General features: G+C 33.7%; 1 protein-coding gene across 7 annotated transcripts in view; it reads right to left on the bottom strand.

The window, feature by feature from the left end:
- The window catches only part of CNOT2 (CCR4-NOT transcription complex subunit 2), a 110,163-nt gene that overhangs the window by 67,721 nt on the left and 28,276 nt on the right, over positions 1-14,166 (bottom strand). For 4 of the 7 annotated variants that reach the window (XM_081130055.1, XM_081130057.1, XM_081130052.1 and 1 more), the window contains exon 2: positions 4,029-4,101. In XM_081130055.1, the coding sequence (XP_080986181.1) occupies positions 4,029-4,101 (73 nt within the window). Of the gene's footprint in view, positions 1-4,028; positions 4,172-14,166 lie in introns of all 7 variants that reach the window. The other 3 variants (XM_081130056.1, XM_081130051.1, XM_081130054.1) reach the window with 1 other exon arrangement.

The following is a 14,166-nucleotide window of genomic DNA, read 5'->3' on the forward strand; positions in this document are numbered from 1 at the left end:
TGGAGCCAGAGGAGAGACACTCAAAAGGTAAAAAGCATGCAGAGGTCAGAATGTAGAAATGTTGTTTAGGAGCTTGGCTTTATTATCTAAGAGAGAGAAAGCTATTAATTAGCTATATTGGTAATTAACATGGTTGGATTTGTGCATGCTCATAGCTGGAATAAATTCATGTAAATTACAGGAAGATAAAAAACTAAAGTTACACTTCCTTGAAAAAAGCTTGACAATCATTCCCAAAAAAGAATGAGCTATGAACCATTTTTTTCCTTTTTTTCTTAAATTGCTGACACTATTACAGATGTCCCCCATTCCCCCCTGCCCCCAATGTGCCCGCCTCCACTCAGTTCCCCCAACCCCCTTTCTGGCCTTCACCACACTGTTGCCGTGTCCATGGGCTATGCATATATGTTCTTTGGCTAATCTCTCCACCTTCTTTCAAGCAGCCACCCCAAGCACCCCCCCGCCCCAGCACATCCCTCCCTTCTGCCATCTGTCAGTCTGTTCCATGTATCCATGCCTCTGATTCTATTTTGTTTGTAAGTTTATTTTGTTCATTAGATTCCACATACAAGTGAGATCATATGGTATTTGTCTTTCTCTGATTGGCTTATTTCATTTAATGTCATAGTCTCCAGGTCCATCCACGCCGTCGCAAAGGTAAGAGGTCCTTTTTCTCACAGCTGTGTAATATTCCACTGTATAACCATTTAAATAATTAAATTATCTTACCTTAACATATGCCAGTCAATCTACACAAATAAACTTCACCAATTCTATTCAAACTTCAAAAACTTAACTGGGCTAAAATTTATAATAAGAAATGTAGCCCTGGCCATTTTGGCTCAGTGGTTAGAGCATCCTCCCACCCCACCTCCCACCCAAGGCTGGAAGGGTCCCAGGTTCGATTCACGGTCAAGGGCTGGTATCTGGGTTGCAGGTCCTCCTTGCCCTGGTCAGGGAGCGTAAGGGTGGCAACCAACTGATTTGTCTCTCTCACATCGATGTTTCTCCTCCCCCCCCCACTCTCTCTCTCTGAAAAAGCAATGAAAAAAAATATCCATGCGTAAGGATTAACAATTGATGATAGATAGATGATGATAGATAGGTAGGTAGGTAGGTAGGTAGGTAGATAGATAGATAGATAGACAGATGATAGATAGATGACAGACAAATAGATAGACAGATATAGATGACAGATTTAGAAAGAATGTAATACACAAAGTAGATACCGGCATAAAAATCAATACTTCAACAAATACTCATTTGAAAGTCATTAGCTTTTAGCACAAAACTGAGGGAATGCACCTCCCTAAACTAAATTCCTAAGGCTTTAATCAGGTCTATAATAAAATGAGAATTGGAGATACATTATTCTTATTTAACTTGGAAATGTTGGCCTATTATTTATTATCGGTATTGTTAAATATCACTATATGACATCAAGTGCTTTTCAAAAACAAGTCCTCAAAAATAAATTATCAGTATGGATACCAAGAAATCCCTTTTCCATGGCAAACAGCAAATAAAATTGCTCTACAATGGAATTCTTAAAAATCCAAATCCATTCACCTCAGCATATACAAACTCCTAATACCAATAAGTGATTTTTTAAATATTCCTTTGCATCTCCCATATGCTCTTATATTCATCATAATGTCAGTCTGGGAATTATATTTCTATATATGTACTTTTCAGAAGAGACTTCAAAAATAAAATAATTTTACAATGGAGATTTAAACCACTGTTTCTACAGATATATTTCAACACCCATTAAGTGTCACTAAGTAACAATAAAAAAGAAAAGAAGCCCTGGCTGGTGTGGCTCACCTGGTTAGAGCATTGTCCAGTACATCAAAAGGTGGCGGGTTCAATTTCCAGTCAGAACACATACCCAGGTTGTGGGTTCGATCCCAGACCAAGACACATGCAGGAGGCAGCCTATCGATGCTTTCTCTCACATCGATGTTTCTCTCTCTCTCTCCCCCACCCCAAAAATCAATTTAAGTAAGTAAATAAATAAAAAAGGAAAAATATTTTCAGCCAAATAAACCCTAACCAAGGACCCATTTTCCAAGTAATCTCAAAAACCTGGATTATTTCTAAATAATGTTACTGAAACAATACACTGTTTTTAGAGAGGAATGAGCAGGAATTAGGAAATCTCTTCATGTGTAAAATATAACCTCATCTTATTTCCTTCTTAAGTGCAAATTTTGGAATTCTGTATTAATATGATTCTATGAAGTAAATTAACCATACTATGTAATGATAAAAGTTCTTTTTAGGCTGGGTTATAAGTAATGAAAAGCCACATAGCCTAGAATCACAATATTCTTAAAATAATTTACCAGAACCTATCAAAAGATTCAATAGCCCAAGTGGTATGACCAATTAAAATCTATGAGTCAAGGTAGTTGGAAGTGGTTGTGAGGCAGGAGGAGCTACAGCAAGTATAAATAATTACAAAGGTTATACTGGTCATATCTATGACAACAACTCAGAACAGAAAAGGTTATCAGGATAACTGATTCCTCACAGCCATGACTTACTCTGGCTTATTAAAATCATAAAGATCTGGCAGGAAACTTTAGACATTAAGTTAGGTGAAACGCTAGAAAGCTTAAATATACTGCTTTGTGTTGTTTTTTAAATCCTCACTTGAGGATATATTTGCTTTTTTAAAAATTAATTATAGAGAGAAGGGGGGAGGGAGGAGAGAGGAAGGAGGGGAGAGAGGGGGAAAGGGGGGGGGAGAGAGGGAGAGAGGGAGAGAAACATACAACTGCAACCTTTTTGGTGTACAGGACGATGTTTCAAACAACTGAGCTACCCAGCCCGGGTGACACTGTTTTTTATCAGGGACAGCGCCCAAACCAGTAAGGCTTATAATCATAGACTCTGCTAATTGTACATGAACATCCATGTACAAATCTTCTCCACTGTTCATTTTTCCAAGTGAGGGAAGAAGAAAAATAACCGGGTTAAAATAAATGATTAGCAGATTAACCAATGTAGTTACTTTCACACTAGTTGCCATCAGAGCCTAGAGGAAATGAAACCGGTGGATGGAAGGGAGAGAGGGAGGTTGGATACATATCTGTGCAGGAAGCCTAAAGCTTATTCCTACTTGAACTTTGAACTAGTCTGTATTCTGAATCATTAAATAACTTAATAATAGATTATTTACAAATGAATAAAGATTTTCTTTGAAAAATTAAATTAAAATGTTTCCTTTAATCACTATTTAATAGCATTACCTTTAAAATTCAACTTCTTTTAAAAGCACATAAAGAAAAGAGTAGGTGGGGGGCTGGGGGGGGAGTTGAGTTAAAAAGAGGGAATTCATGGACATGGACAAGTGTGGTTGTAGAGGGGGGTGGGTGGAAGAGGGTACGGGGGAATGATGATGGAGAAAAAAGAAAAACAGTAATACTACACTTCAACCATCCTTTTAGCATTCTTACTATATAGGGGATGGATATTAACTAACAATAAATGAGAAACAAGACTCTAGCACTATAAGGACAGGAACTGAATAACAAATTCAGTAAAATTTGGGTTTCTGGGCATCCTGGGATTTTCGTTTTTGTTTCTTCTATATTCTAACCAATTTTGTCTGCATTTCTGTAATTCACCATTACCCTGAATATAGCATAAGACTTCAGTTTAGTCTTCCAGGAATAGTATGTATAAAAGCAATCAACACTTTGTTTTATGGACTACTAGCTCTGAATCCAGCCATAAAATTATAAATTATGTATCAAATAATCTAAGTTTTGACATACACATACACACACCAGAAAATTTATGTTTTGACAGTAAAATATACATTTATAGCAAACATACTTTACTTTGAAAAATGTCCCCAACTACTTCAACTCCCCAACTCAATACATACATTTTAAATTATAACCCAAATTTTTCAAATTGAGGTGTACCCAATCTGCTGGTTCTAGTTAAATACAACATATTAAACAGTTCAATGTAGCTATAAGATCAATAAAGAAAAAGGAAAAAATAAATCTTACCTGGTAGTTTCTTTTCTCAGATAATGTATGTCCATCAGTCCTCACCATAGAGTCGTGTCCTTTCCTCACAGTACTGGAGGCAATCAAACAGAACTGTCACTCAAGGGTCGTGTCACAGGAAGGACCGCCCACCAGTTCTCCCTCTAGAGTGGAATTATCCAAAAGCCATCAAAATTACTAGCATGTAAATATATGAACAGTAGCAAAAAATATCCAATATGATACATAGAAAACAAAACAAAAACAAAATGTTCTTTTTAAATATTCTAACTGATCTTCCTCTTAACCATCTGGGGAGGGCTAGACTGGCAGACATACTTTATTTGAGGTAGAAATTATTAAATATGAAAAACTTTTCCTTGCCACTTCTCTCTTCAGTGAAAACTGTCCACACCAAACCTCATACACAAGGAAGAAACTTACAATAAACAAAAATGGAGTTGACAAAAATGTTCAGATCTCAACTGACCTATTTTTCTTTTAGATAGTCTTCTGTTAGTCTCAGAAATATCCAATAAATTCAGATTTAGCCATTTAACTTAAAATCCCTCTCCTCCGAATGCTTCTTTATATAGCATTCAGTTTATGATATTTATTCCTATGCCATAAGATGAAATATATCAATGTTCTTATAATGACTAGTAAATGAAACCTAACTCAATACTCTTACTAAAATATACTTAATGAAGAGTAGCAACAAATGTCAACTTTATGAAGCCTTTATCCTTCAATCGTCCAATTTCATACATACTCTAATAGAATTTGCTTTATTACACTAGGGCAGAAAAATAATGGAGGTCATTTCTTAACCTCAAGAGAGATAAGTCAGTCCAAAATGACTAGGCACTGGGCACAGCAGGTACAAAAAATTCAGTGAAGCAGAGGTGATAGTAGCTAGAGATGTTAACTAAAAAAAAATGTAAACTGCAAATGAGATCAAAAATTCAAAAATGGTGTATACAATAAATCTGGAAGCACACATTTTTAACACAAATGTTTCTCACTGAAATTTTAGTAAAACATTTACCCTAGGGAAGTAGTAAATGTATCTAATGATCTAATAATTGTTGCTAACCATTAAAAATATTCAAATTTAGAACAACCATTTAACATCATAAGAAATATACTTTGGGAGAGGATAATAAAAACATCTAATTTAAATTCATAAAAAGTATGAATCAATTTTATTAAAACCAACACACACATACACATACATATGGATTACCTATGAAAAGCAATCTAATACGACCAGCAGAAACATTTTCAAGGAAAACAAATCATTAACATTATTAAAGTTTTAAAATGAATCCACGAAATGAAAACCTGTATGTTGTCTTGTTTTATGTTTGATTACAGAATTAGTGAATGCTATACTTTTACTTAATTTTGACCATCTAACATTGTATTATGTTTGGTGAAATATTTTAGGATGCCAAACTCTATGGCAAAAATGTAACTGCTCATTAGGAAATTTACATATACCATTGGAATAAAGTATGTCTCTCTCAAAAATAACAAAGGAGAAAGGTTTTCTAAGCCATAAGTTAAGTAATAACTGCTATAAATGTAATCCCTACCATCTAGCAAGGAATTAGGTTATTCATAAAGAAAAATTGTATCAAGCAAATTGGATGTCCAAGAATAGTTAAGTGACACACATTCAGGTCCAATTTAAATTTTCATGACTGCCACAAAATGAGAGCTACGCTATTTTACTATGCATCCCCGAAACAACGTTAACCCCGTTTTAATGTGTTTTATAATATTAATAGACTTTAAAACACTATTTGCCTCACTATTAATGTACCCATGGCAGCTCTGAATTCAATGTCTAATAGCTTAAACTTTCAGTTTTTTTCTTATAGAATAAAAATGTGTTCCTTCTCAAATAAGTTTAAATTAAAGTCCATGCATTTTCTTCAAATTATGCTAGTTCCATCAAAAGATAAGTTGCAAATCTAAAATCAGGCAAGGCAATTTTCAACAGTATAACTTAACTATATAAAAATGACAATTATGACTGATAATTGTGACTCTATATGCTAAATACTTTAATTAAAAATAAAAGTTAATATTTATTCTGTAAATTTACCAGGTGAAAGAAAAATATTAACTTTGGAATACTATAGACTTTAGTACAAAGGGAAATCTTGCTTTTGTTTCCCTCTTGGGATAACTTCAAATATTTAATGGCTTAAGGTTTCAATCAATATCAATATCTATATGCTTTAACCAATGTGGGAATAAATATTCTTTATTGAAAAGTAACTATCTCCTCTTAGTAAACAAAGAGAAAAAGAAATAAAGGCACTCTATTTTCCTCTAGGTAAACATGACAGCTAACATTTTTCACTATCTTGCATTAAGTAAAAATGTTCAGTAACAGATTGTCTTGATATTTGTCATATTTGGAATGAAATGATGCACAACAGATGAAACAGGGTGTGAGTATCCATGTGAGGCAGTGTATACGAAAAGAAGTAAGCATGAAAGAGAACATGGACTCCAACTGCCAAAATTTATTAAAATTTATACACTGGTTTTCCCAAGTCCTACAAATATTCAAAAAGCCAGAAAAGACAAATATTTACAAAACCAAAAACAAACAAAAAACACAGACTGTACGTACCCTCCTGCCTTAAATAATCAGAAAACTAGATAAAATATATGAAATAATTTTCAGACACTGGACATCATCTCAGAACAGAGTTCTTCAAGAGAAAAAAAAACAAATGAAGTAATCCTATTGCCTGTAGAGATATAAGGCTGAATGAAACAGAGGGAAAGGAGAGGTGGAACCCAATCAGAACCCAATGGTCTCACTGAGTTAAAGAAAGAGTTCATAATTAGGGGGGACACCAAGGCAGCCAGAATCTGCAAAGCAAATGAAGAGAAAGAAGCTGCAGAGACAAAGAACTCTAAAGATAAAGAGAGAGATTCTCCTTAAGGTTTTGGCATGTGAAAAAACTATTGAGTCTAGAGAAAAAGCCTCTGAAAAATAGTAGTCAGAACAATCCCCAGAGCTCCTGTTTCCATCAATCAGAGTAGGACCTAACACAAGGGTTATTAAACAGAGTTCAGAAGGTAACTAATGCCTAGGCAATGAAACCAAATAAGGTATATACTAAAGGATGTTCTGAACCAGCACTAACAAAGCTTAAAACCAAGCCTCAAAAGTATCAAGCTAATTCTAAGTACAACAGTACCCCAAAACAAAGCCCAACAATATTTAAAATAATACAACACGCCAACATAAAGTAATATTAGATTTGTTGCCTCATTAGTTATATTGTTCTGATTTCTGGTTTTAATAATGCACTTTAGTTTATGACATACATATTACTATATAAAGTATGATGACATCACTAGAGGAAGATAGGTGATAGGCATATGGGAATTCTCTGTATTATTTTTGTACCTTCTTATGAGTTTATAATTATTTGAAAATTAAAATATTTTTAAAAGACTCTAATTGATCTAGAGATAAACATCCAATGTCTGTGACTGAATATACATTGGGTAGGACTGACAGTATATTAGATGCTTCAAAAGAAAAGTTTAATGAACTTGAAGACAAAGCAACAGAAAAATCAAATACAAAATTAAATACAATGAAAAGGGGCTAGAAAATAAAGGAACTGAGACAATATCAAGTGGAACAGTGAACTGTTAGGCAATATCAAGCAGTCGAACATTAACTAGTGTCCCAGAAAGAGTGGAAGAGCTGTACATAGGATAGAAAATAATGGCCAGATTTTTCCTAAATTTGAGGAGAAATATAAACTCACAGATTCAAGAGCTTCAGCAACCTTCAGGGTGAACAATAAAACACCTCATCATTTTAGAGTCAAATTGCTGAAAAACAGTAACAGAGAAATCTTGAAGCAACCAGAGCGGGGCTGGGAAGACTACACAGACAATCAGAGGACTTCTCATCAGAAACAATGCAAATCAGAGGAGTAGAGATCAACATTTTTAAACTACAGGGGGGAAAAACAACAACAACCAACCATTAACCAAAGTTCTAAATCCAGCTAAAGTATCTTTCAGAAATGAAGGAAAATAACAGCCATTTGGGGAAAGTTTGGCAGTTTTCAATAAAATTAAACTTACACTTACCATACAACCCAGCAACTGTGCCCCTGTGTATTTACCAAAGTGAACTGAAAACTTAGGTTCATATGAAATTCTATATCTGAATGTTTATACCAATGAAGATGTCCTTCAAGAGGTGAATAAACAAAATAGTACATATATACAATAGAATTCTATTCAACAATAAAAAAGAACAAACTATTAATTCATGCAACATGGATGAACCTCAAATGCATTTTGCTAAGGGAAAGAAACCAGACCAAAAAGGCTGTACATTGTTTCCATCCATATAATATTCTGGAAAGGCAAAACTACAGGGACAGAAAATAGATCAGTAGTTGCCAGGGTACTGAGAGGGATGTGGAAAACAACTGAAAAAGAGACTACATAGGGAAACTACTAAGGAGACGGAACTATTCCATATGATACTGGAGTGGTGGATATGATGGTATGCATGTATTAAAATTCATAGAACTTCACAAAATAAAGAGTAAACTTTATGCAAATTTTAAAACTCAACCAGAAGTTATAAATGCAGACCTGCATAGCCACACTGAAGAAGTATAAAAATAGTGCTGACCTAAGTAAATGGAAAAGGATGTTTTGACTATTAACTATTAAGGGGGGAAAAAGAACTACATAAACACTGTATTCTAGTTGGTAAAGTAATTCCTCACAGGGCTATGGGTTAACAATTCTGAAACTGCTATGCATGCATACTGAAGATAAACAATAAGTAAAACAGATGGTGGTCAGTATGAACCAGGTTTCTCACTGTCCGAGAGGGAAGTTACAGATAAACTAGGAGGAAGGCTAGAATGAACTAGTCATGTACTTCTTAATGACGGGATACATTCTGAGAAATGCATCGTTAGGCAATTATCTTTGTAGGAACACCACAGAGTACACTTAGACAATCCTAGGTGGTGTAGCCTACTATATACCTAGCTATATGGTATAGCCTATTGCTCCTAGGCTACAAGCTTGTACATGTTACTGTAACAAACAACATGAGATTAAATCAAGCCCAAGAGAAAATAATACAATCAAGAGATGCAGTAAACACCAGATACATGAGGCTGCTCCTGGCATAATACAACATACTCTTTTACAGAATACTTTTTTGTAAGCAAAAAGAATACACTCTAAAATAACAATAAAATGTATAATATAGTAAATACATAAACCAGTAACAGTCATTTATAATCAAGTAGTATGTACTATACCTAATCGTATGTGCTATACTTTTATACGATTGGCGGCGCAGGTTTACATCATCACCACAAACACGTGCGTAATGCGTTGTGCCAGGGCATTAGGACAGCTAAAATGTTGGTAAGTGACAGGAATTTTTCGGCTCCATTATAATCTTATGGGGCCACCATCATATATGCATCTGTCGTTGACTGAAACTGTTATGCAGAGCATGACTGCAAGTAGTACTGGTTTAGAGTCAGAGACAAAGCACTTTAAATACAGACTGTAAATCATTCAGACTGTTACAGAAAAGATCATTTCACTGATCTGTTGTATGTCACTTGAAAATAAATTAAAAGTTGATAAAATGCTAGGTGATTAACAGGTATGTTGAAATTATATTTTTAAAGATAAGCTTGAAAAGGGGTAGTTAAAAGATGTTTTACATTGTAAACAAAGCTAATTTTGAAAAAGCTCCAATTTTTAAAAGTATTTTCAAACAATTAAATTTATCTCTAAACTTTTTAACAGACTAATAGCAATTAAATTTCAAGAATGCAAAATAATTCATGTAACACATTTATCAATAGTGTCTACTCATGTGTAATAATTTCTCTCAAATTGAAGTCACTTTTAAAATAAACTTCACAATGCATCAGTATAAATGGTAAAAAATAAACATTTTACACCACCTTTTGAAAAACCCTTAAAATAGATTTAGTCATGTTATCAGCTTAAAATCCAAGAAACCAATAAGGGGGAAAACATAAACCAAATCTTAGTGTAAGAAAAACATAAGCAGGCTTATTCATCTGGGATGTTTCCCCAAGTCAGAGCCTAATAAAAATTAAGCATATATTACCTAGACTAATAAATAATACCTGAACCTCAATTTTTCTCCATTCAGAAAGATTTCACAGAACAAGAAATCAGGTAATCATAAGTAAAATCTCTAGAAAATACTTCACTGGAGAGGGGGAAATAATTATTAATGCTGTTCTTCAAATCCTATTAAATTTTGGGTGTCACATCATACAAAAATGTATACCTATTAGTTTGATCAATTTCTCCTCTCTGGCCTCAGCTTCCTAATCTATAAATTAAAGGGATCGAATTAGCTGAATTTTTAAAATGCAAGCTGTACGCATTTTGTATTTTATGAAAAAATATTGTATTTTTATATTTTTACATTTTAAATAATCTGTGCCAAGGTAATCCACTTAGGAAAAATGAGCAGTTACAGTTGATTTCCGCTCCCCCCCAATGTTTTCTTTTTTTCCTCCCACTATTAGTCAATAGTGCTTGTAACAATGCCCAAATATTTGGGAGTTCAGGAATGGTATCTAAAACATCTATAATTTAGCAGTCATTACCACACTCAATTTTAAGCTACAATGTGAATTTGGTCAGGTTAAGACAGCTGAACCAGTTAATGGTTTTTGCTTTTTTCTTTACTTAATCGTCACCCAAGGATATGTTTATTGATGGGGGAAGGGAGGGGGAGGGGGAAGGAAAGGGGGGAGAGAAACATCAATCAGTTGCCTCCTCTACAGGCTCCAAGAGGGATCTAACCCACAACCTAAATAAGTGCCCTGACCAGGAATCCAAACTGCAACCTTTTGGTGCATGGGACTACACTCAAACCAACTGAGCTACCCAGTCAGGGCCATTTTATTTTTCGATAAAGAGGGCAATACTGTATATTCCAGGTTGGCTATTAATTAGAACAGACTACCAGATGTGGTCAATTTCAATGGCGCTCAGTAAAAGCTAAGTAAATGTGCTTAGCTATTATCTTTAAAATAGTAGGGTTTCTCAAATTCCAGAACTATGTCAAGGAACTTTTTCTTGTTAATAGGTAGATTGTAATTACAAAAATATTATGAACCGATTTTCTGAACTAATTTTTGGTTTGAGCACATAGATAAAATGTTTTCAAAATTCTGAGTTGATAACTTAAGGTACATACAAAGAAGTAGCATGGGCAGACAGAAAAATAAAGCAAGAATTTCACTTCCATAACCAATGCCACCCCAATAAATTCAATAAAAATTAAAAAAGCAAAAAATTTCAGTTCCATACCAAACTTATTCTGGGGAAATTGCCGCATTAACTAAAAATAGTTTTTTGGACTGTTTTAATAATAGAAGTTTTATGGGTCTATAATTAACATGTAACATGAAAAGTTGCCTATATTTACAAATAAATCAACACTATTCTCTTGACATCAATTTACTCTCTGGATGTCATAATTTACTATTTTTAAACTTAATTCTGTTTGTCTTCTATTTTCTGAAGTGGTAGCAGTACTTCTAATATATCTATGTAGTTCCCTCACAGATATTCCGAGAAGGATTCTAGGCACCTTATACATAGAATTCATTATAAGTAGAAAATCAGTGTATCTATGTAAAAGGCCCACCCTCTCCATAGTCTTAAAAGTCCTAAATAAAATGAAATTCAGTAGAGTGCTACTGAGCTTAAATGACAAAAGTTCAAAAATACCTGAACACAGGCATGAAAATTAAAAGTTCATTATTTGTATTAGGCTTAAATGAAACTGGGGTCCAACATAAAGACAATCAGGTGTCCTAGTCTTCCAGCTGCCTGAAACTTACAGACGTTTACACAAGTTGCTTAATGGCTGTGTGATTCAATATCTTCATACAAAAATAGTATCTGCACAGTCTGGCTTATGGCTATGATCAAGTAAGTTTGTGAACTGGATTTATAATACATATAAAACCTCATTTAAATAAAGTTGCTTAAACTAGAAGAGACTACCAAATGTGACCAATCTTAATGTGTAAATAGCCAAACTATTAGTACCAATTTTCTGCAAGTTTAAAGCTGAAGAAAAGTATTTAAATTAATGAAATGTTTTAGAACCTTTCATTATAATTAGCTAAAAATCCACAAGGGTTACCAGGATTGACGTAGCTATTGCCAAAGCAGCACCTCTAAAATAAGACCAAGTCATATTAGCCTCACATTCTACTATGGAACAGACACACTGGTTCTATTAATTCAACAAAGGAACCTGTGCAAATTGTAATCTGTAAGTAAAACTCTGTAAAGTATGTAACAGCTCCCTTCTCACTCTGCCTTACAAATGATCATTAAATACTCTTACTTTATATCATCAACTGAACATACTACATGTGAACCAGAAATCTGAAAATTGCAACTCCAATACAATACTAATATTTTTTCTCATAATAATTTATGTTGTTGGTTCTAATACAATAATATTAAAAACTGATTAGTTCACATGAACTGCTTAGACTTACTGAAGTCATAACTGATTATACTTACCAAATTATCTCAGAAAAATGATAGTCACGTGACGAGGGTATTAATGTGGCTTCTTATAAAAAGTAATTAAAAAGTTGCTCTTAACATAAATTTAACAAGTCAATTATATATTTTTTAATTTAAAACGAATTATTTTCAGTTTTCCTAAGAGACTATTAAAATAAAGCTTTAGTGAAAAGCAGAGAATAATAATTATAGCTATCCATTTGAAGAAGACAACATAATAGTCAGTGAACACTAACTAAATGGACATTTCCCCAACCTCTCGAAGTTTAGTTTTTGTAAAAGACAAAAAGGACAACTGGTACACTATTTCTTGCACGGTGGACATGGGAATGGCCAGAGATGCTCTGCAGAGCACTGGACATGAGTCCTATCTAGGGCACTAACACAGAGCTGACAAAACAATAGACATATCTATAGTGGCCAGAAATAGGCTAAAGAATTTACACCATTTTTAACCACAAAATCACCTTGGGAGTGCTTTTTAAATATTGATGTGCGCTTCATGGCCCCTAATTTAATTAACTGGTCAGGGATAGAACCTGGTCCTCAGGTGCTTTTTAAAGTGTTCCAGATGATTCTAATGTATAACTGCAAGGTTCAGACTGTAGAGAAGAGTGAAATTCAAAAATGTTTTCATTTCAGCGTTAAGTATTGAACAAGAAACACTGTAAAAAAAAAAACAACACTGTAAATTTATAAGTTGATTCCTAATGCATGCCAATGTGCCCTTTCCTTGTCTTTTCTTCACTCTATCTAAAAAATACTACGCCTTAAACATTAATATTTAAAGTGGTTTTTAAGCATAAGAACAGAATACTGTTGAAATACATACATTGTAAGTTCAGGAGTGGATAATATTAAAAAGTAGATGCAAATATTACAGTCAAACTTCTTTATTAGAAATTTCTAATAAAAAACTTCTCTAATATATTCAATACTTAGGTTTTAAAAACATGTAATATTAACTATCATTTGCCAAGCATTAGGCACTGTACACTAAACTCTTTACCAGTATTTCTTTCAATCCTCACAAGGTAAGATTTACTATAAGGTAGATATTATTATCCCTTTTTCAAAGATCAGAAAACTTAAACTCTGAGAATAAGGAAATTACTCAAGGTCAAAAACTAATAATAAGTAAACTAGAATTAACAGGGCCAAAATTTAAGCTCATGTCCATGTGACTTGAATCCAGTCTTAGCCACTATAGCTTTGCTCTCTCATATATTGGTGTGATAGATATCTCACATATATCATATACATCATATGTACATGGTATCTATCATACCAATTATGGCTTTATGAAAAATGAAACCACTTCAAGAAATTCCAGCTGTTAAGTTGTTAAGTACTTCTTAAATGTCTCACTACTCTATCAAAAAAAAAAAAAGTGAAGGAGAGACAAGTAACAGGCCATTAATCAGCTAGAGATTCAAAGTTCAGAAAGACGCTGATCAGGATGTAGAGTGACCACAATATCCTTTCAAGACACAGCTTAAGAACCTAAGCAGAGAAAAAACAGACA

This window comes from Miniopterus schreibersii (assembly GCF_964146895.1).
Source record: "Miniopterus schreibersii genome assembly, chromosome: 2".
Taxonomy (NCBI): domain Eukaryota; kingdom Metazoa; phylum Chordata; class Mammalia; order Chiroptera; family Miniopteridae; genus Miniopterus; species Miniopterus schreibersii.